At 41.6% G+C, this 22367-nt stretch overlaps 1 protein-coding gene across 1 annotated transcript in view; it reads right to left on the reverse strand.

The window, feature by feature from the left end:
* Positions 1-519: 519 nt before the first annotated feature.
* The window catches only part of LOC115537184 (toll-like receptor 13), a 33738-nt gene continuing 11890 nt past the window's right edge, over positions 520-22367 (reverse strand). Inside the window, exons 2-4 of the mRNA XM_030348900.1 lie at positions 12680-15311; positions 1517-1634; positions 520-930 (exon numbers count right to left, since the gene is read on the reverse strand). Coding sequence (XP_030204760.1) covers positions 660-930; positions 1517-1634; positions 12680-15173 — 2883 coding nt within the window. The 5' untranslated portion in view covers positions 15174-15311 and the 3' untranslated portion in view covers positions 520-659. The remainder of the gene's footprint in view (positions 931-1516; positions 1635-12679; positions 15312-22367) is intronic.

The following is a 22367-nucleotide window of genomic DNA, read 5'->3' on the forward strand; positions in this document are numbered from 1 at the left end:
CAGCCGACACAAAGTCAGCTTCTTTCCCCACCCTTTCACTGAACAAGGTCTAACAACACTGTTCTGCATCTACTTCATGTATGTTTAAATTTTTCAATTCCAATATTGTTGTTATTAATATTGTGGTGACCGTGGGCGTGGTCGCTGAGTTCAGGGTGCCGCAGGTGTCATGAAAATAAACACGTAAGCTGTAATACTTGCACATAGCCACAAGGGAGCAGGACCAAACATATAAACTGTAATAACTGCTCATGGCCACAAGATGGCAGCATCATCACACATGAGGAAGCCGGAAGCCGGCTCTCAGATCATATCCACCAGAGCATGTTCTACGTCATATAGGCCACGCCTACTCTACATCGGAGCAGGCGCGTGCCCCAGAGTCAATATCGTTATACAACAGGTTAATAATCTCTAAATAATTTGAAAACATCCATAGTAAATAAATACCTTTAGTTTTCCATAGTTCTGTGAGACCGGTGGATCCAGAATCACAATGCATACAAAAACAAATCAACACCAGATGTACAAATAACCAGAATAAGAAGATACAGCCAATAATGAGTTTAAACTAACAAAGCCAGCAAGGGGAACTGTTTCACTTTCCCTCCATAGAGACAGACCCCGGGTGTCTCAAGGTAAACCCCCTCACAGCATTTCTAAACCTTTGACTTGTCTGGTCTCTCTCCAGGGGGTCCGTCCTCCACGGTGAGCCGTAGATGCTCTCCCATTGGGTGCTCCTGGGTGTCCAGGGCCTGCCGGAGCTTCTCCCAGAACAGGTCTGGGTGTGCGTCTGCGCGGGACCAGCTCAGGTAGGTTTGTCTCTTCAGGAGCCTCCTCATGCGGTAGTACGGAGACAGCTGCTGCATGGGAATGTCCTCCAGGAACACCAGGATCAGCACGTCGTTCTGCTCGTCAAACAGACGGAAGCTGGGGAATGGAAACAGGGAGAATGGTTGAATGTGAGCGGATTAACCTTCAGGGGAAGGTTGGCCTGGGCTCATACCCCTATGAGGACCTCATTGTGCCCCTGGGCACCCACCCTCAAACCAATACTGCACCAACCATACCTAGCATCCACATGGTTGTATTGGTCCATACTTGCTTACCCTACTCAAGTATTCTTTCTGATCATCTGGACTTTAATGGAGCTGAGTGCTGTAGCAGGGAGCATGTTTCCACTGTTGAATTGGACTGCTAGTGTAATAGAGTGACATATGCCCTATGGGTTTACCTCACTACTGAGGCCTTAAAGCTGGTGTAAATATGATTTGAGAGTTGCAAAGAGAGATGAAAAAAAAGATTTTGAAGCAATATTCTTCTCCCCTCGCCTTCCTACATTTCTCCACCAAAGGTGTTGCATTTGAAGTACCTGTGATTCATAGCCAATATCGATTCCCAAAACCAGTTGCGACAAAGATACCCCAATTGGTCAGAAATAAGCCGTGAGTGCCCTAAACCACTCCCTATGGATGTAAACTGGGGCAATGGATGCATGTAAACTTAGGGTTCTTACCTTGCCACCTGGATCTCTCTGGAGCACCATTCACTCTGAAGGTAATCGCGACTGACCACACAGATGGTTTTCCGGCTGCCATAGATGGCGTCTGTAATGTTTTCCATGATTGGTTTGCCTGAAAAGCATTGGTTATTTACAATACATTATTCATTATTTTATATTATTATTATACATTGTCTAAACTCTGTTATAATATATTTAGCTTTTCCAGCCATGTGGGTCCATTCTCACAATAGCCAAACGGCCGTTGCTTAAGATCAGGTAGGTTAGTCAGTTAGCTCAGATCAAGCAGAGCGACTTTTTTTTCAGAGCTTCTTGGATGAGACAGCACAGAGCCTTGGCCAGAAACCAACAACTGTTATGGGCGGAGTTACGCCATGCTTCCTCAAGCAACACGATTGGTTGAAACAAATTAATCTGAAGAAAGTGAAACACACAGTTCTTGATCAGTGTTAGCCATTTTTTAACCATAGTTTACATGCAAACGACTGTAACATTGTTACTGTCATTAGCCCTTCTGTTCTGTAAGCATTTTTCTTCTGGAGCCAAAACCACTGATTAAATATAAGTGGATGAAACTAGATATAATGACTTGGTTTATAGTCTAAACAATAAACTGACATTTTCGTGCTTTCATAATGAGTTCAAAATATACGTATATTATTGGTTTTCATGTGAATAATGCAAAATGCCCTTTAAATTATTTATATTTCAACAAATCATAATATTCTGTGAATCTAAGAGATTTATTTTGAATTTGTTCAACCTAACCTTTGCTTATAGCAGTGGTTCCCAACCTTTTTTTGGCTGTGACCCCATTTTGACATCAACAATTTCTGGCGACCCCAGAGACATTTTTTTTATCTAGAATTTATTTTTGAACGTGTTTTGTTACACTGTGAACAAATACAGAGTAGCCAGGATAAGTGCCCAAATTTACAATTTTCCAAAGATGTCCGGTATATATGCAAGGAGGCACATTTTCTGCTGGTAACCTCTCGACAACCACCGTGCCTCTGTGTGAAATAGTACGTTTTCATATTCAGAGCCCTTGTCGGCACACAGTGTTGCAAACAGACGTGCGCGCAGAGGATGTGGCTTGATGTAATTCACTATGTTTACGACCTGGTGCAGTATGTCTGCAATGGGCGCAATTTAGTTATTTTTTTAGCTTCTTCCTACCCGCACATCGTTTTCACCATATCGATGGCAGCTTGCAATATTAAAGTCTCAGCAATGCTATGTGGCTGGCGGTTGCAACCGCGGACTCCGCGGTTAAACCGCGGATCGGGCGGGTGACGTGACAAAAAATAATATTTTAATTAAATTCGGGCGGTTGGCGGTTTAACCAACGAAATTCAAAAATATATACACATTGTTAAATGTCGTTACCTACTTCAAAGCACATTTTGAAATAATCCAATTCTCATCAGGCAGTAAATTGGCCTCTCTATCACACACACACACACACACACACACACACACACACACACACACACACACACACACTCTAACGGAAGCAAAAAAGTTTAAATTAAGTGACGATCCGTCCGTCCCGTCTCCACAAACCTGCAAGTTATGAGACAGTAGATGAAACTGCCTGGGTTATTTTGTTTCGTATAAGTTATATTTTAAAACAGCCAGTCATTGTAGCCTACCACTCGTGGAATATGGAATTTCAAAGAGATGATGGAGTGATTTGACTCAGAAGTGACATCAGGCATTGGCAGCACGAGATGTGCAGAACAAGTTAAACTTCTAGCTCAGTAACATCAACACCTAAGAAAGAAGGTAAGAAAAATAGTCGGAAAACTTTGATTTGCAAGGCAAGCAGGCAAGTGTTGGGCTTGTTACAGTAGCCTATATAGCCTTCAATGCGGTGAAATTTCGGAATTAATAGGCTCGAGTCGGCGTTTCCTTAAAAGGCTATCTTTCATTTTGCAAAAAAAACAACACAGTAGGCTATATTACCATATTAAAATGGTGTACCAAATTGCGTTTTATTACAATGATGAAAAAGTGTAGGCCTACTAGCCTATGGTAAGGTCAGGTTTGCCGATGTGCTTGGCTATTTTAAAGTTTCTCCCTGTGCATCGATCGGAGACAGACGTCACTTCACTGATAATATTCTGGGGATAGGCTACAACATAGCCAATAGGCTTTCATACTAGGGACTTTATCCTTTAAATATCTTTGCGGCATTGGATCAGTCTCCTTTCAAGAACAGGCAAGAACTTTCTAGCCTCGCGTCAGCAGCGCATATACCTAAAAACAACAGGCGGATGGCTGGCGGGTGCGGTTTTGAAAATTGGTCAAAACAATTGTTGCGGATGGATGGCGGGCGGATCAAGCGTTTTGTGATGCGGTTGCGGATGAAATAATAGCCCATCCGCGCATCTCTAATTCCTAGCTATGAGATAGCTCACCTCAAGAGAAGCTTTCAGGGCCCGTTCACTAGCAGTCACAGCCTTTTTGAAATACTACACTTGCTGTTTGTTCGGTCTGCAAATTTATTTTCGAAAAAAGCTCTTGGTTTGCCGACATGCTCTTTGGGTGGTGACTCAAAGTGTCTTTTGAGTTTGTTTGGCTTCATACTCTCGGCAGACAGGACCTTACTACATAGCAGACATTCCGGCTTCTCCTCGTAGCATTCCATCACACTTGTAAATCCATACTGAATCGTATGTTCGCTGTGTCTTTGGTGTCTGTGCCACAGTTCCTCTTGGAACTGTCTTTGGAGGGACAGGGCCAGGCGGGGGAATAAATCTTTCCATTTTGTTTTATACACTCTGATTGCAAGTTTGTTTTTACATTTTACAGCTTTGAGCTTGAACTCAAGTAATGTAACTGTTAGGGATGCACCGAAATGAAAATTCTTGGCCGAAACCGAAAACCGAAAATGAGAAAACCAAGGCCGAAAACTAGGGGTGTGAAGATACACTCAGCTCACGAGACGAGACGAGACACGATATTCGGTTCACGAGATCGAGACGAGACGAGATTTTAAGAAAACTACAATGACAAAATATATGACTGGACCAACAGACTTTTATTTAACCGAGTTGCACATGCATTTTGTAATGTTTTATTATAACTCTTAACATTCATGAAATTGAAACTAAAACTAAAATTTATAAAAGTTGAAGTAAATTAAATAATTCTCTTTTTTTTCAAGTGCAAACAATATTATGTGCAAAACCAAATCAAAGTTCTACTCCGTCAATACAGAGTGCAAATAGTGCAAACAGAGAGTCTGACCAAGTATGTCACTGACGTCTTGGTATTGTCCGTGTCGTATCAGTCACTCTACTGCCATTCATAATTTCCGCCGGGTACCCAAAATGCTGACAAACAAATCATTTAAAAGTGGCGGGGGCATCTTCGACGGTAATACGGGTTTTTTTTTTCTTTTCTTTTTTTTTGAAATCTCGCGAGACCGATTTTTAACGCGACGGGTAATATCGTCGAGTTTAATCTCGCGAGATCTCGTGGCACGAGATCTCGTCACACCCCTACCGAAAACCGAAACACCGAAAGAAATTATTATGACAATTATTAGTACCATTTAGGGTTGTCGCGGTATACGGTATAAGGTTAAAAAAGTTTAAAGTTCGGCAGTTGTCTTTGCACTGTTTTATTTTTGATGTGTTTTTTAATAAAAAAATATATATACAAACCTAATAGATAGGCGTCCTAATAAAGCGTTGGAACACGCAAGACCGGTAACCATAGCAACGCCGGTAATAAACCCTGCAAAGCCCAATCCCTACGAGATCTCCCCCGCTACGGCCATCCGGGGGCGCACAGAGTTTTGGGACGTGATATCATATATACAATTATATTATACTATTGTATATAGAAAGTTATAAGACGCTGCAACCGAGAATTGGCGCGCTGCCAGACGCTGTCACCGAGTGTGAGAGGAGGGTTGACGGAGAAGATGGCGGTTGACCTAGTTTCAAAGTTTATACCATTTATACTCGGTAATACAACCCTAGTACCATTGCATTTATGGCTATGACTGTGTACTAACTTCATTAAAATCAAGGCATTGCAATTTTTGCAAATCGCTATATGTGGGTCTTGCTCAGAAACATTGAAAAACTTCCACACCGCAGACATATTGGCGCTTATGCAGACAAGCGTGTGCTGGCCGCGCTTTTTGTTTGCGTTATCACAAATTTCTGTTTTGGCCGTGTTGTTTCGTTGATAAAAGTATTTCGGCCGAAAAATTCGCTTTTGAGCCATTTTCGGCCGAAAATTTCCGGTGGCCGAAAATTCGGTGCATCCCTAGTAACTGTGCAGTCACGTGATCGCGGCACTCAAAGATGCACCAGCTCAGATATTTGCTGCATTTTATTTGAACTAGATTTATATTCGAGAAAATGAAAGTAGAGGAGACAGTTATGTACGATTATTTGTAGTAGCAGCCTTGGGATGAATACAAATAGGTCAAATACACAATGTCAGAAAGGGTCAAACCCAATGTAATAATCTGAGTAGTGCAGATTCAAACTAAATCTGTTCAAATTAGAACCCTGTTTTGCGCCACATTCGATTTTTTTATATTGGTGTTACGTATTTTAAGAATCTAAGCCACCCACACATAGACCCAATGATGCAGGACCAAACATAAGCTGCGTTACCCTCACATAGCCACAAGGGGAGCATGATGTTATTGAAGGCTGCTCCCTCTTCACCTTTAATTAAGTGAAGAAGCCGAAGCCATAACGTCACCCCGGCCACGCCCACTAGGCAACGCCCACTTCATAGGCCACACCCACTTGACGTCCTGTACGGAGGACGTCGAGTGAACAGGCCAGAGTTCAATAGGTAGACGGCGCAGCAAGCCACCCGGGCCTTAGCCCGGGGGGCTTGAAGTAGATCACGGTATTTTCCTCTCACTCGCGTTAGAAACAATTCCCTCCGTATAGCTTCAGTTACCATACCGAAACATGCCGACGACTTTATAATAAATGAAGTGAGTTAAAGCAACCCGGGATTGGACAACTTTCTTCGAGAATATGCAACAATTTGGTGACCCGCGACGTTTGGACGAAAGTCTCGAAAATCCCGGGGGGCGCGACGCTAAAACAACTTCAACAGGCCACACACGTCTGAGGTAAGTATAAATCATTGTTTTAAAGATTAAATCTGAAATAGGATTGGTTATAAGAACACTTAGGTGTAAGCTTGTTTTAGCCACTGTCCGATTGTGCTGCTGCAGAGGCCTAGCATAACAACACGTGTAGATCAACGGTTGCAAGGAACTGTGAAGACCCCCCCATCCCCTTGTTTACCTGGGCGCTCCTGGCTGTTTGATAAGGCAATGGTAGCCTGCACAAAGGGACCCCCGGTGTGTTATGTCTGTCTGTCTCTGTCTCTGTGTCTGTCTGTACCACGTGGGAGACGTAGTACCTGTGTTTTTTTGATTTATATGATGAATGTCTCGAAGTTAAGCCGAGATAAGGTAATCATAAGGTAATTGATGAATGTCTCGAAGTTAGGCCGAGACCATCTAAGGTAAATAGTGAAAGCGCCGAAGTTAAGCCGGGCCACTATAAGGTTTATTTATTACCGGCCACAAACTTCCAAACTCTTTACGGTGGGGTGAGGAAAGGTCAGGTTTTTAACGTTAATCTAGCTTAGTTGCATATTAAAACGGAGGCTTGGCCAAGGAGTTCAAATTGGATTGATTCCTCCCGGTTCATTTCAAATCTAATGTGCAATTTTGATTAGTATACAACGCAGCCGTAGAGTGTAACCACGGGGTGTTAAAGATACGGCGCGTCTTCGTGACGTGGGTTTCCTTTGTCCAGACGTCCGCCATCTTGGGTCTTGCAGAGACCAAGAGCAGCGGGGAGCCCCCCCCCCTCTCTCTCCCTCCTCTTCCCCCCCCACCCTCTCTCTCTCTCCCTCTCTCCTTCCCCCCTCTCTCTCTCTTCTCCCCCCCCCCCCCCCCTTCCCTCTAGAAGATCCTATCGTGAAACCCCCCCACTCCCTTTGTCCCAGTCTTCACAGGTCCAGTAGTCAGACCCCCCATCCCCCTGTCCACAGGTCCAGTCGTCGGATCCCCCCCTCCCCACCCTTTGTCCCTGCAAACACTCTTCCCCTACCCTTCCTTATTCATATTGCTTAAAGAAGATCGGGAACGGTGGGACGGGGGCTTCGATTTAACTAACAATAGAGAGGCCTCCCACCCTCACACCTAGCCATGTGTGGGAACCAGGATGTAAATTTAGCCTTTGCAACCTGTGTTTGTGTGCATTGATCTTAATATTCTCTCTCTCTCTCTTCAGGAAATAGCAGTATATGCAGTAACGAATGCCAAACACTCAGACATTATGTTTTTCAAGGTTGCTGGGCCCTTCTGTCTGTTTTCATGCGTTTTGTGTATCAAAACAGGAGTGCAATAGACACGGGTTGTGTCATGCACAATGATATTAGAGAACCAGGATGGTTCAAATAGACACAGGGTTCAACTGCTAAAATAATATGTTTAATTAATAAATGATGCACATGGTTTTAACCGGTGCACAAGGCGGGAGTTAGCTCAACTGCTGTAGTTCAATTACAATAACATTTGTTTCAACCGATAACTTCTGAATTTTTCTTTTAGGTTCAGTTTTTGTTTTGTTTATAGAATATCACCATATATTTAATACCAAGATGTGCATATTGTTGTAAGTTTGGATGACTCTTTATTCTACCTAGTTTAGACGGTTTTGATTGACCTAGCTCAAGATTCACCAGGTGTCAGACGTAGGATTGTGACACTTCCTGGGAGCCCCCGAGCCACACGTCGACTGCACCAGGTGTCAAGACGTAGGATTGTTGCACTCCGAGCCTCCGAGCCACGCGTTAATCGACTAATCGTTCCTGCAGAGTTCTGAGGTGGTAACGGTGGAGCTCAATGGGAGGCTCCGGGAGAGTACAATCGCGGGCTCACACGGGGAGTGGTGGCGGTGGGGCTCATGGGGAGGCCCCGGGAGAGTTGTCATTCGCGGGCTCACACGGGGAGAAATCGGGTGGGTCAGTAAGTCAGAAGGTTGAATTAATGTATCGATTTGATGTTGACCAACAAAAAACTAGATAATTATAATAATAAATACTGTTCATGTAATGGTATAGTTAGGTCTGGGACCTGCGTAGCTAAAAAAACTGTTTTGGAAATAGTAATGAACGTGTCCGGGACATGTGTAGCTATAAAATAAGTAAAGATAAAACTGAGTTTTACTTTACTTCACTTTGCTAAGACATATTCACGTTTGATGTGGTATGCAGAAAGTGGCGCAATAGGATATTGTGCAGAGAATAAGGCGTATTCACGTTTGATGTGGTATGCGATGTACATAGGAGTGAATCAAAGTGTGGACAACATCAAATGCGAGCAATAGGTAGAATAAATGAAGATTAGGTCATCCAATATGCATAGTTAGTGTAGGACAATCGGGTAGTATGATGAAGGTAACTGTTATTATGAAATACGGTTAACACAGAAGTGATATTGAACATGCAAATTTTAACATTGTTAATTCCCTTTTACATCTTTTTGGTTATAGCAACTTGGTTGAACTACGGTGTTGTTATCTTTGGTTGTCATTCAATGCACATGGCTGAAGCAATGCGCAAGGAGGGATGTAGTGTGAAATTAAACCAAAGTAGATACTGTAAAACAATTAAAATTAGAATTCATGGAAATATGTTTTTGAACAACTAACTGCTGTACATGAGTTTGTATTTCTGCAATAGAAGCAAAAAGTTCCAGAACCAGATGCAGACACACCCGGAGCCTACAAACTACCACCGCCGAGCAAGGACTAACAGTCACATGAGGAGATCAAATAACAGCAGGATTTGAATCGCACCGGATGGGTTGGTGGCCAGGGCACTGGTATGATTACAATCCCTCAGGTTAGAATTGGCAGAGAACTCCTGCATTAATGACCCTTTCACAGGATGGATGGAGAATATGTCTGGGAGGTGGAAAGGCAGAATCCAGTAAGTGCCCGTCGCGGGAATAAATGCAGAGACCGTGTTAATTGTCACCGGCTGCCTTTGTATTCCCTGCGCACGAGGGCTACTGCATCTGCTGATCACCACAGCAGTGGGCGCTACAGAAGTGCCAAGTGCCATTCAGGCTTACATTACCTGAGGGGCCCGACCCTATCCAGCTGCAATATGTAGAATAGTCAACACCTATACTATTCTAGTAGAATCGACTGTATTTAAGATAATCAATATCCCGGATTTACTTGAATAACACATTTTAAAACAACCATACCAGACTATGTTTATTATTTGGTAGTATTGCTTGGTTGCGAGTGCAACCCGTTATTTCTGAATCGCTGCATTGATAATGGTACTGTTGATCTTTGAGACGGTTGTTTACAGGCCACCTGTTGCTGACACGACGACGACGGAGAACCTGTTTGGAGGCTCCCATGATGTAGGAGTAACCTCTCTGAGTTGAGCCCTTGACAAGGAGGGACGAGTCTTGGGTTCATGAACTACAGGCCCGACGGTGACAGAATCCATGCCCAAACCACCCACATGTAACAGCGAACCAATGCACGAAGATCACCTGAACCACCCGAATCCATGCTAGGCTATCAATAATCTTGAATTTTTTAAAATTGTATTATGACTACCAATTTTTACTTTACTTTTGCACATGATGAAAATTGTATGACCTTGTAGCACATGACCAAAAAGTATTAGCTCAGGATTTCTATGGATAGTTTTGTTTGTGTGCTGTTTGGCCATGTGATTGTATGTTAAGAAGATTTGTGTTCATTGTTGTATTGTTAAATAATGACCTGTATTTCTAATAAGACCCACAACGTGAATGCCGTCTCAGTATTATGGGGACAAGTAGTGGTTTTTCCCCTCTCTTCAAGAGGTCTTTCCGCGACGGTTGATGGTGTTGATGATTGATCCTACTTTGACTATGTTTTCGGTGTGGTAAATGGTGTTTATGATTTAAAATATTATTGTATGGTCAGCTAAGATGACCAAGGAGGGACTGTTACGTATTTTAAGAATCTAAGCCACCCACACATAGACCCAATGATGCAGGACCAAACATAAGCTGCGTTACCCTCACATAGCCACAAGGGGAGCATGATGTTATTGAAGGCTGCTCCCTCTTCACCTTTAATTAAGTGAAGAAGCCGAAGCCATAACGTCACCCCGGCCACGCCCACTAGGCAACGCCCACTTCATAGGCCACACCCACTTGACGTCCTGTACGGAGGACGTTGAGTGAACAGGCCAGAGTTCAATAGGTAGACGGCGCAGCAAGCCACCCGGGCCTTAGCCCGGGGGGCTTGAAGTAGATCACGGTATTTTCCTCTCACTCGCGTTAGAAACAATTCCCTCCGTATAGCTTCAGTTACCATACCGAAACATGCCGACGACTTTATAATAAATGAAGTGAGTTAAAGCAACCCGGGATTGGACAACTTTCTTCGAGAATATGCAACATTGGTCATACAGAAGAGTGCGAGTGAGTAGAATATAACCAGTTGGCATTAGACAAGATACAAAGCCCCACAATCCTCTAGTTGGACAGGTAACTTCACAGACCACTCCTACTCTTACAGGGCGAAAAACGGCATCAAGTCAAGAATGAGATTTATAAATGTGATGGGGAGAGGCAAGAATTTAAGGATGAAGATTGGGAGGAAAAGAAGTGGGAGGAGGGATGATAGGATTATTTTGACTTGTTATTTTATTTGCGGTTGTGATAGTAGGGACCAGTCAATTGACCTGTCCCCCAATGCCACCAATCCATTAAAGGAGCAATTTAAAGGAGCAAGTAAGTTACATATAAATATAGTCTTTCGGCCTGTAGCATATAAACAAGTAGAGTAGACATTAGCTGCGCTTCCATCCCCCTGATTTTATGCACATTTTGAAGTATCGATTCAGTAAACGGTGATGGAAACACAAGAATTCGCACAAAAATCTGCAAATTCGCATAAAGTTTATCCACTCGCTTGAGTTGGTTTTTGAGGAATGCGAAAGAGAGTAAATGCGCAAAATGGGAGATGGAAACACACTTTTCGAAACAGTTGTGAAGTAGCGAACATTGAACAAACAGGACTGACAACGTCCTTCTGATTTCCGCATAACGACCGGCCATAGCAACCCTGCCGACAACAACTTGTATATATTTTAAGCATTTGTATGCATAGACATCCTATATCATATATATATATATAGGACGTCTATGTTTGCATATCCTTTAATTATGCCGTGTCCATTAATCCCTGATATATGGACACCTACTAAGTAATTCCAGTCAAATTGTCTGTTCAGTCTTCAAAACGAGAGCTCGTACATTGTGGGAAATGAATTAAACTAATCAGACAACGTGGTTATATGCTATAGACTCTGAAGTATCCGTGGTATAAAGGCTGCGATAATAATAGATACGTGTGGACCGCTGAAGAGGTAAAACTTTTCCTTGCTCTCATCGAAGAAAAAAACGTTATTTTAGATGGAAAACAACTCAATTCCACTATATATCAGGACCTAAGAGAGGATGTTATCAAAAGGATACGACAAGCCCTGGAATGTGTGTAGTTTTCCGCTCCAACCACTTGATGGAAATGCACCTAATTCAAATTTCTTTTTTGCAAACTTTCTAAAGATTCGCTTCACCTTTTAGATGGAAACGTGACTATTGAGACTCACAAAAAATGGACGCTATAGGACAGTGATCATGATTTGTCTCAATATCAGAATAACAACAATGGGTCAAATAGCAATGGCTGGTGGAATGGCCATAAAGTAGGTCTCCATTTGCAGTGTAAGCTTGTCCAGGCCCTGAAAGTCAGGATGTAGGCTATGAATCTGAATGAATTGTAGGTAAATAGGTAGTGGTCATCCCCAAAATGCACCAGAATACAGGAAATCAAATCTGTTAAATTCAAAAAAAATTATTGGGGGGGGGGGGGGGGGGAACCCCGGGGGGGGAACCCCAGACCCCCAGACCCCCTGTCTATTACGGTGCCCCACCAACATTTTTGATCACCAGCCGCCACTGTATCTAATACCATATCCACTGGCATGTACGATATACTGTATGAAATAGTGTAGGCTAGCATGTATGCTAATGGAGGTGCAGAGGGTGTTCGGGATAGGGCTCCTCACCTGGCTGGAAGTCTCGGTGGTGCAGACACAGTGTCCAGCCCTGCTCGTCCTCCAGCTTGGGCAGCAGCTCCCCCAGCACCCAGCCCTCGTCGTTTGCGTTGTAGGAGACGAAGGCGTCGTATTGATGAGCACGCTTGTTCTTGTGCTTTGAGTTGTAGAGGAACGCCAGCATGAGGTAGTACGCGTAGACCAGATGCCATTGTAGGAAATGGTGGGTGAAGGAGACTGCTATGGTCATGATGACCGCGCATGCCGTTGAAATATAACAGATGAAGCCAATGTCGACTGTACAAGAACGGATGTCAATCTCCAAAAGTTTTTTCCCTTTGAGGTTTGGAGGGTAGTTGCATTCAAAGTTGTATGCATCAAACACTTGTGTTTGCTTGTTGGTTTTAACCCATTGGAGGAACCACGCGTTGTCACAGTTACAGGTGAAGCTATTACCCTGCAAATCCAGGTATTCAAGGGCTGACAGAGACAGCATCACTGGCTCTCTAATCACAGAAAAAGCATTCTTCCTCACCTGCAAGGACTTCAGCTTTGTGAGGTTAGCAAGGAGCAGAAAATCTAGAGACCTCAGGTTTATTCCTGAAATATAAAGACCTTTTAGTTTTTGAATCGGGGAAAATAAATTGTCGGGAAGGTCTGTGAAATCATTTGAGCTCAAATAAAGCTTATTTAAATTAGGAGTATAGTTGAAGATGTGTGGGTGAAGGGATGTAAGCTTGTCATTCTTGATATTGAGTACTGACAGATTTGTCAGGCCTTGAAGAAAGTTTTGAGGAAGGTTGTTCTTATGATTTCCTTTTTGAGCTGAAATAAGCAATGTATCGAGTTGTGAAAGCTCAGCAAATGGTGGATAATCAATAGGGTTTTCAGATACATATGTAATGTGATTGCTCATCAAATTCAATGTCTTCAAAGCTTCAAAGTCTTTTAAAATAGCATTTGAAATTTCAGTTATTTTATTTGATTGAAGAGTAAGATACTTAAGTTTGGACAGTCCAGAAAAAGTCCCCTTTTTAATTTTTTTTAATTTGTTTCCTTGTAATGACAGTTTCTCGAGGGAATGCAACCCTTTAAATTCCCCCACATCTAGATCAGCGAGTTGATTGTTAGACAAATCAAGCACTTGGAGATTTGGCATGTTTTCTTTGAAGGCACTGTTTAATTTATAAATGTTGTTGTTTTGCAATGTTAAGGTCTTTAAATTGACCAAATTTTTGAAAACACAGTCCTTTAGAACCAAGACACGATTATCATTGAGCTGAAGATTTCTGAGACGGGTCATATTGGCAAAATCATCACAGCCAAGAACATTGATGTTATTGAAGCTGAGAACCAGTTCTGAGATTCGAGTTTTCCTTACGGCATGGGGAACTGATGTGAGACGGTTAGACTTTATAATTAAAATGTTAAGCTGCCAAAGAGATTGAAATGAATTTTCAGAGATGTCAGATATCTTATTTTCCCCCAAGTCCAGCTTATTCAGATTAGTACACAAGGACAGCATGTCTGATCTAATACATATGATGCAGTTATTTCGGAGATTAAGATAGGTCAGCAATTGCATTTTGCAGGAAAAATTGACGAGAACCCGCAGGTTTTTATTAAAATGGTTTAACTTCAGATACATCAGTGAGGAGTTAAATGTCTCCAGAATTTCCAGTATTCCATGTAATGAGGAGTGAATCCCACTGATATCTAGTTTAGACACACCACTAAGGTACGATGTGTCACTCACCTCCCAGACGATATTTTTCCTTTTACCCTTATCCTTAAGCTTTAAACTTGTGAGGTTGGGAAAGATATCTGCAGTGACCCTAAAGAACTTAAGATGATTTAGAGACAAATCAAGTGAGACAAGTTCTGTAGACGTATTTGACAGCTCCCATGAATGAAATTTGGAAATTTTGTTTGAATTAATGTTCAGGGTTTGTAAATGTGGTGAATTTTGTAAGATATTTGTTAAGTGGCAGAGTTTGCGCAGCTTGTTATGACCTAGGTTTAAAAGCGTAAGCTTCCTCAGAGACTTGAAAGAGGCCGGTGCAACTACATAAATATGATTGTCAGTCAGATGCAATTCTGTGAGATGGACTAAGCCATCAAACATACCCTCCTTTAGCACAGAAAGCCAATTCCTGTTTAAATTCAACACCTCTAGAGAGATTTGACACACAAAAGTGCCAGATTCAATTTTGGAGATAGAGTTGCGTTTCAGGTCCAAGCGCAACAGATTTGGTAAATTTTTCAAATCTCTATTATTTAGTTTAGAAATGTTGTTATGAGACAGGTCTATACTTGTGAATCTTGCTGGAATGTCCTTTGGAAATACTTTTAAACTGTTCGTCTGACAGTTGGCCTCCGTCTCCCGTGTGACCCTGCAGTCTTTTAGTGCGTAACTGGTAGTTGTAAAAATAAGACTGTTCAGATATAATATTCCAAATGAACACAAACTAATTCCCCTTTTTGGCATCGCCATTTCCGTTTTCATTCCAGCACACAAAGATGTTTGTTAATGTTGATAATTTCCAAGACAATGGATCTCCAGTCCTACAAAGTGGATCTTTGGTTTTGTTCGTTAATTTTTTTCAATCCAAGGGATCAGGTTAAATCCACCAATCCCAAAAATCTGTAAAACAGACACACAGAGATACACAAACAGCGTTCATTACCAGTGATTCCAGTAACAAAAAAAAGAAATAACTGGTCAGATTAGAGTAATGCGACACTTGGTAACGCATTACTCTAATCTGACCACTTTTTTCAGTAACGAGTAATCTAATGCGTTATTATTTCCAAACCAGTAATACGATTAAAGTTACTTATCCTAATCACTATGCCTTACTAGTATTTATGTCATTTTCCTTATAAAATAAAATATATTTTTTGATTTCTTGCCTCTGAGTTAGAAGTATAGGATTACGGTCAATGTAGTGTTCATAGAATACGAAATATACTATGTTACACATGCTATTTATTCTGAAGACCACTCTAGAACTTGTTTGTCAAAATCGGATTGGCCAATACACACTGACATACAAAATGTTGTGGAACAGAAACAGAAAGACTCTTTATTTTATGTTATAAAAAAAAGTATTTATGTTGCGAAGTCAGAAAAGACTGTCTTTATTATTTATTTATTTCAGGAAATTGTTTTTAAGTTAAACTTAAATTGTCAGGAGATACATTGTTGACGTTGCACTTCCAATAAAGTGAGTATGTTAAGGAGCGGGGCGAGGGGACCCAAGCGCTGGACACAGGGAGGCAGAGACAGGGTAAAAGGAAACGGGGTTTATTGCAGGGCTTGAAAACTATTTTTTTTTTCAATCGTTCCGCTCCGAACGGAACCGGTATATTTAACGTTTTCGTTCTTGCCTTCCGCCACCAACATATCGTTCCTGAACCGGTTCGGAACGTAAAATAACGTTTGTTCTTAACGTTCCGGCAGTGTTATTGGGCCTAGTCTATTTTTGTGGTCGATAAAGGGTGACCAGATGTGTCGCTTTGTGCGGGACAGTCCCGCATTTCCATTACTTTGTACACGTCCCGCAAATTGAGACGTTGTCCCGCATTGTTATTAGGGCTGGCCCGAATTATTCGAATATTCAAATACTCCTTGGGAAAATTAGTATTCAAAGCTTAAATCAGTATTCAGAGCTTCGTTGTTTCACGTAGGGCCTACGTGACGTTACCAGAGCGAGGGAATCAAACTATAAGCGACACCAAGCAGAGAAGCGAGACACCAACATTAGCGGGATCTCGGGAGGAAAAGAAATGCTTAGTGAAATGCTAACCTTAGCTTAGTTGTTTGTTTACGTTCGCTGTACAGCGCCGCGCAAATCAACTATGACTTGCTGCAGAGCGTGGGCGTCTTGCGAATACCCGGTCAATATAATAGATATAATATGGACACATAAGACAATCAATATTCAGTATTTGTTATGGATTTATTGTACAAATTCCCTGAAAAGATGCACGTTCCAGAATGAATTGAAAAGCTCCCGCAAGGGCTGAGATGGCAGAGGACAGCTGATTTGGTACGGAACAACAGCTGTTCGCTTCCACGGGGAAAAAATAAGTAACACCAACTTACTTAGGCCTACTAATTAACGTTCAAAAGCTATTAAATCTTCAACAAAATATGCAGATACTGTCAAAATCGGTTCCAGGGAGTATATAGGGATTATTAATGTTGTTTTTGACGTGTTTTTCTGGAATGAGTATTCGAATATTCGCTTGGAGTATTCGAAGCCTGAAAAATGGCATTCGGGCCAGCCCTAATTGTTATTGACAGTCAGACTCGATTTTTGAAATAAGTGTTTTATAATATATTATAACCATATCATTTATCAAATAGCTGTGTGTGGACAGCAGTGAGGGCTGTCATCGGGGAGCGGGCGGGCTGTCTGATCATGTCAATGAAACTTGGTTAAGGGCACGCCCACCAACAAGAAACAATGCAAAGGCGATATAGTGGACTCGGTTAATTGAGCTCACGTTACCTTTGTCGAAGATAGAGCTCAGTGCAACTGTTGCTTCCAAATCGCCTCTCGCCAGGGTGGTGGTGGGAATTTGTGACAACTGAGCTTAGCGGGCGGCGAAGTGAACGCGGCTACCGGAAATATTTATATTTTTTCATGAAATAGGCTATGCTTTTGTGAAATTGTATAGGCTATATAGAGAACGAAAAAACCTGTTATTAACCGCTTTTGGGGATTTCAGAATAACGTTTCTGTTCCGGAACAGTTGAAGACCATTTGGTTTTAGTTTCTGTTTCCGTTCCTCGTAAAATTCCGTTCGTTTTCGGTTTTCGTTTTCGTTCCTTGAACCGGTTCGGAGCCCTGGTTTATTGGGACACGGGGTAGATCACAAGCTGGGGCGAAGCAAGCGGTAGTCAGGCAGGCGAGGGTTCGGCAACAGGGAGTCAGTCAGTCAGGCAGGCAAAGACTCGGCGACAGGCGGGTAGTCGGGCAGGCAGGGGTTCGGCAACAGGTAGGCAGAGTGACAGACGGAGAACTAGGGAAGAGGGAAGAGGGTTAGCAAGAGAACGGGAACACCGAACTGGGATTAGAGAATGCTGGTAGGACTGATGCGAACTTGGTAGTTGTAAACGACGAACTGGCGCCGGCTGGATGGAGATCAGTGGAGTGGAGAAGTAGTCAGTGGAGATTGCTGATTTAAGACAGGTGTGACGGAAGAATGGGGTACAGTGGCGTCAAGTGGCCATTAGATGAAGGTGTTCAGGCCTCGACATTAACGGTTGCCCGCTTGCCCGGGGCAACTAAAAGTAATGTTTGGGCAAGTTGAGATTGATTTCTGGTTGCCCGAACGGGCAAGTGGATTTTGGGTGGATGTTAATATAAAGGTTATTTATTCAAGTGTTTTTATAAGCTGCAGAACAACCTTTTGTTCCGCAACATCACACAAAATAGAAGTATTTGCAATTGATCAGCGCGCTGTCTTCTCTTCTCTCGGAAAGTGAGTAAACAGACACGCATCGCTTCAGCGCAAATATAGCCCTGCCTTCTGTCACTCACTCGCAGTGCGGTCTCTGGCAGTGATTCGAAGGTGTTAGCTAACTTGTAGTGTGTGTTTACTACTTAGAACTTGTTGATAGATCGTGGAATTTCGACAGTCAACAGCTAGACTAGAACTACATAACATGACAAAAGTTCTCTTACCAATTAGAACTGGTTGCTAGATCGTGGAATTTCGACAGTCAACAGCTAGACTAGAACTACATAACATGACAAAAGTTCTCTTTTCACCAGAGTATAAAATCCGAACCCGACAAAGTCTATTCATAATATTGTAATGACCACGGAAGAGGCAGTGAATGAAGTGATTAGACAGCTTATTAGATACCTAATAAACCGTTGGAACATGCAAGACCGGTCACCATAGCAACGCTGGTAAACAAACCCTCGGAGCTCGGCTTTTGGCCGAGTTTTATACCACCAGCCTCTGTGCTCCCGCTACTGCTTGCCGCCGCCATTGTTATGAATTTAAACGATTGGCGACTAGCGTTCTGGTGCATATTTACCGCCACGACTGGAGTCAGAGTGGCGGCGGGGGGGAGGCGACGCGTCGACGCAAATTATTCATGTCGACGAATTTTTGAAGTCGATTACGTCGACTGATCGTCCCAGCTCTAGTCTGAGCTAGGATGGGTTTTTCAAAAACCAGGCCGGGAGCCTGGCAAAAAGAGGCCCGCTGACGATTCTGATTATAATTTGGGCAAGTGAAAATAACATTCGGGCAAGTTGAACCTGACCTGTACTTGCCCGATGGGCAAGTGCTTTTGAAACCTTAGTGTCAACCCCTGGTGTTTGACTGCGTAGCAGGACGCGGCGTAACAGAGTATTGGCAATACCGGCTGTCATTTTTATTTCGATGTGGCAGGGGGTGTCGTCAGCACAGCAGCTGCTGAATGTAACTCATAAAGTATCTTGTAATTTTACATAGTTTCTTTTAAAATCAAGTAATCAGTAAAGTAACTTAGTTACTTTTGAAAGGAGTAATCAGTATTCATATTACTTTTTCAAGGTAACTGTCAACACTGGTCATCACAATCTGCTATCGAAATACTAATTGAGGCATAGCATCCTTATGCTTTGGGTTAGAGTTTTCATGAAAATGTGTGTCTTATAAATGCCTACTTGATGAAAAAAAAACCACGTTCAAACAAATGATGTGGCAAATTACCTTTTGCAGGAACAGAATGAATTTGAGTCATCTTCATAGACCTACTTCGATTTAAACCATAAAAAAATTATGTATAAAGGCAAAGGAGAAACTGGTCGTTTCAGGCAAAGCAGTGTGTGAGTGAGTGTGTGTGTGTGTGTCGTGTTATTAGAATGTATTTCTCTGTTGGAGTTGTGTCATCGTGTGTCATCTATGTATCATTCTCATTATGAACCATCTGTGCCACAAAGTGTCTATTTTGCTCCGCTCTTATTTGTTAGCCCTGAACATAACAGATACGATGCCTAGACTTATCACGATGCCTAGGGTCGTGGTCTTCTCTTCAACAAACTGTATATATGCTGAATACATCTGAGTAAACTTTCAATATCTATGATTAATACTGCCTTGAGTCCTATTGATTCAGCTCACTGCTTTGCTTACAGAGATAATCCTGAACCAGAGAACTCGGCCACATCAGAGGACAGATTGAGAAAGCATCAATTAATACCGCTTCTCAGTGAAAACACCAGGGTTGTGGAATAGCATTCCTGTTAGTATCAGACAAAGCGCCTCCCCCACCACCTTTAAATTAGGCCTTAAGAAATGGTTGAAAGCAAACCAACGTTGTGAACATTTCTAGACATTGATTTATGTCAGTGTTTATTTTTTATCCTATTTCATGTTTTTCTCATTACTCAATTTTTTTACTCTGTACATGTCACTGTGATGTGTGTTTGAGTCATTGTCCCCACTCATTGCATGTTGTCTTTTAAATTGTTCTATAACAGGGGTTTTCAAAGTGTGAGAGAGTGAGCCCCCCCTCAGAGAAAAAATATTCAGCTGAGCCCCCCCACCCCCCCCCCCCAATTAATTTTTTTCCAAAGACCTGTATTTTGAAAGCCATCTTAATTATTTTACACATTTTAAACATCTCTGATCATAATTTTTAAACATTTGAAACATATTTTTTAAACATTTGAAACATATTTTTTAAACATATTTTTTAAACATTTTAAACATATTTCTGAAACATTGCAACATCTTTGTGCGTTTTTTAACACATTTCTTAACACAATTTAACAACTTTATCTAAGCATGTTTTAGCTTAACCTTTTTTAAATACATTTGAACATCTTAATCTGTGTAAACTGCCAGTTTACACAGATTCATTCAGGGTCCCCCACTCTGAATTTTCAGAGTCGAATCAGATCTGCTTTTTCAGTCCAGAGATTCGACTATTCGGCGGGGTTTGTTTACCGGCGTTGCTATGGTGACCTAAATTATTATAAGCAACTGAAAACGATGCCGGTCTGAAACTAAAACTGTGATTCTGTAAAAAGTATAAATGCTATCAAAATTCCGTTTGGATAGTATTGAAGATACAAGTGTGTAGATTTGTTCAATGGTTTGAACGATGGTAAACGGTTGAAAAATGAATGAGTTACGATGTCTAGAAGTAGGTGTATCAGAATGGGCAGATGTCTTCAATGAAAACAGCTGAAAACGAAGCGGTATAAAACTAAAACGGTGGTTCTGAAGAAATTTTAGATTATATCGAAATTCTGTTTCGATATTATTGAAGATACAAGTGTGTAGATTTGTTAAATGGTTTGCACGAAGATAAACGGTTGAAAATTGATTTAGTTAGGTTACTTCTACAGTTGAAGTACGATTGATGATTTGAATCATCGACTTTCAGGTTTTTCTTCGGGTTTATTTTTTTCTCACGTCGCGCCCCCCCTGAAGAACTCTGGCGCCCCCCAGGGGGGGCGCGCCCCACAGTTTGAAAACCAATGTTCTATAACATCAACTGCTGTCCAGGGACAACAGATGTAAATTAGCCTTGTGGCTATTATCTTGCTCAATTATATATTGTGCATTGTCCCTGTCAAATAAACATCCAATAAAATAAATATCCCTTCTTTATATTTAGTCAGCTAGTATTCCTGATTTATATGTATGTTCAGTCAGTTAGAAGGGCTCATTTATCCAAAATGACTTTCAGGTGATACTGAAAACAATCCAAGAATTACATTATTAATGGCACGATTCCAAAACTTGACGTGTTGCACAACCCACTCCCTAAAGACAACTGAATTCTACATTTGGACTGAGCAGATTGGAAAAGGTTCAACAATAGTGGGGAAATTGCGAAAGCATAATAGAGGAATTAAATATAAAACTAAATAAACAGTATGTATATGAATCTTCTTCATCTAACTTAAAATGAGATTGAAATATCACCTTACTTATTTTTGTATAAAATGTATCACTAAAATTATACAATTATCAAAACAAAAAATGATTAAACACATAGAAAGATTACAAAAATGGAATGAAAGAAATGAACTCCCCAAGCCCAGAGGGAAGAAACCTTGAGAACGAACAGAGAAGAGGGTTACCAATTCAAAGGACGCTCAGGAGGGTATGGTGCCAAATGAGCATAAATATAGTATAAAACAATAAAGCAAGGTTAAAGATGCTTTAACATTTCTTTATGTAAAAGGCTCTGGAATGCGTTGTACATCACTAATATACAGTACTACGTAACCATGTGAAAGTATTTTAGACTGCATGTCTACTCTACAAGCATGCAAACATGTCACCTTTGAGCTAAATTTGCCGTATATCATACATACTACTATATTAGTAGTATGTATGTAGGTTAGCTCACAACTCCCTTACTGTACGTCCACACCAGAAACTCATAAAGTTTTGCTGCGAATATTTCAGTTCGCTTTGGTCGCTCAAATCGCTCATGACGTACAATTCAATTTTGCAGACGCATTTAAAGGAGCCGTATGCTTTTAGTACAGACAGCCATATCAAAGAGTGAACTCCAATACACTTTGGCCATATTGCAGAGACGGTTTTGCTTGTTGGATAAAGTGCTTCGACAGCAAGTAGGACAGTGATTCCCCTCCAATATATATATTAAAAAAACTCCTAAAATGTAGGCAAGGCAAGGCAACTTTATTTATATAGCACTTTTCATACA

Source organism: Gadus morhua, chromosome 23 (assembly GCF_902167405.1).
Source record: "Gadus morhua chromosome 23, gadMor3.0, whole genome shotgun sequence".
Lineage (NCBI taxonomy): Eukaryota > Metazoa > Chordata > Actinopteri > Gadiformes > Gadidae > Gadus > Gadus morhua.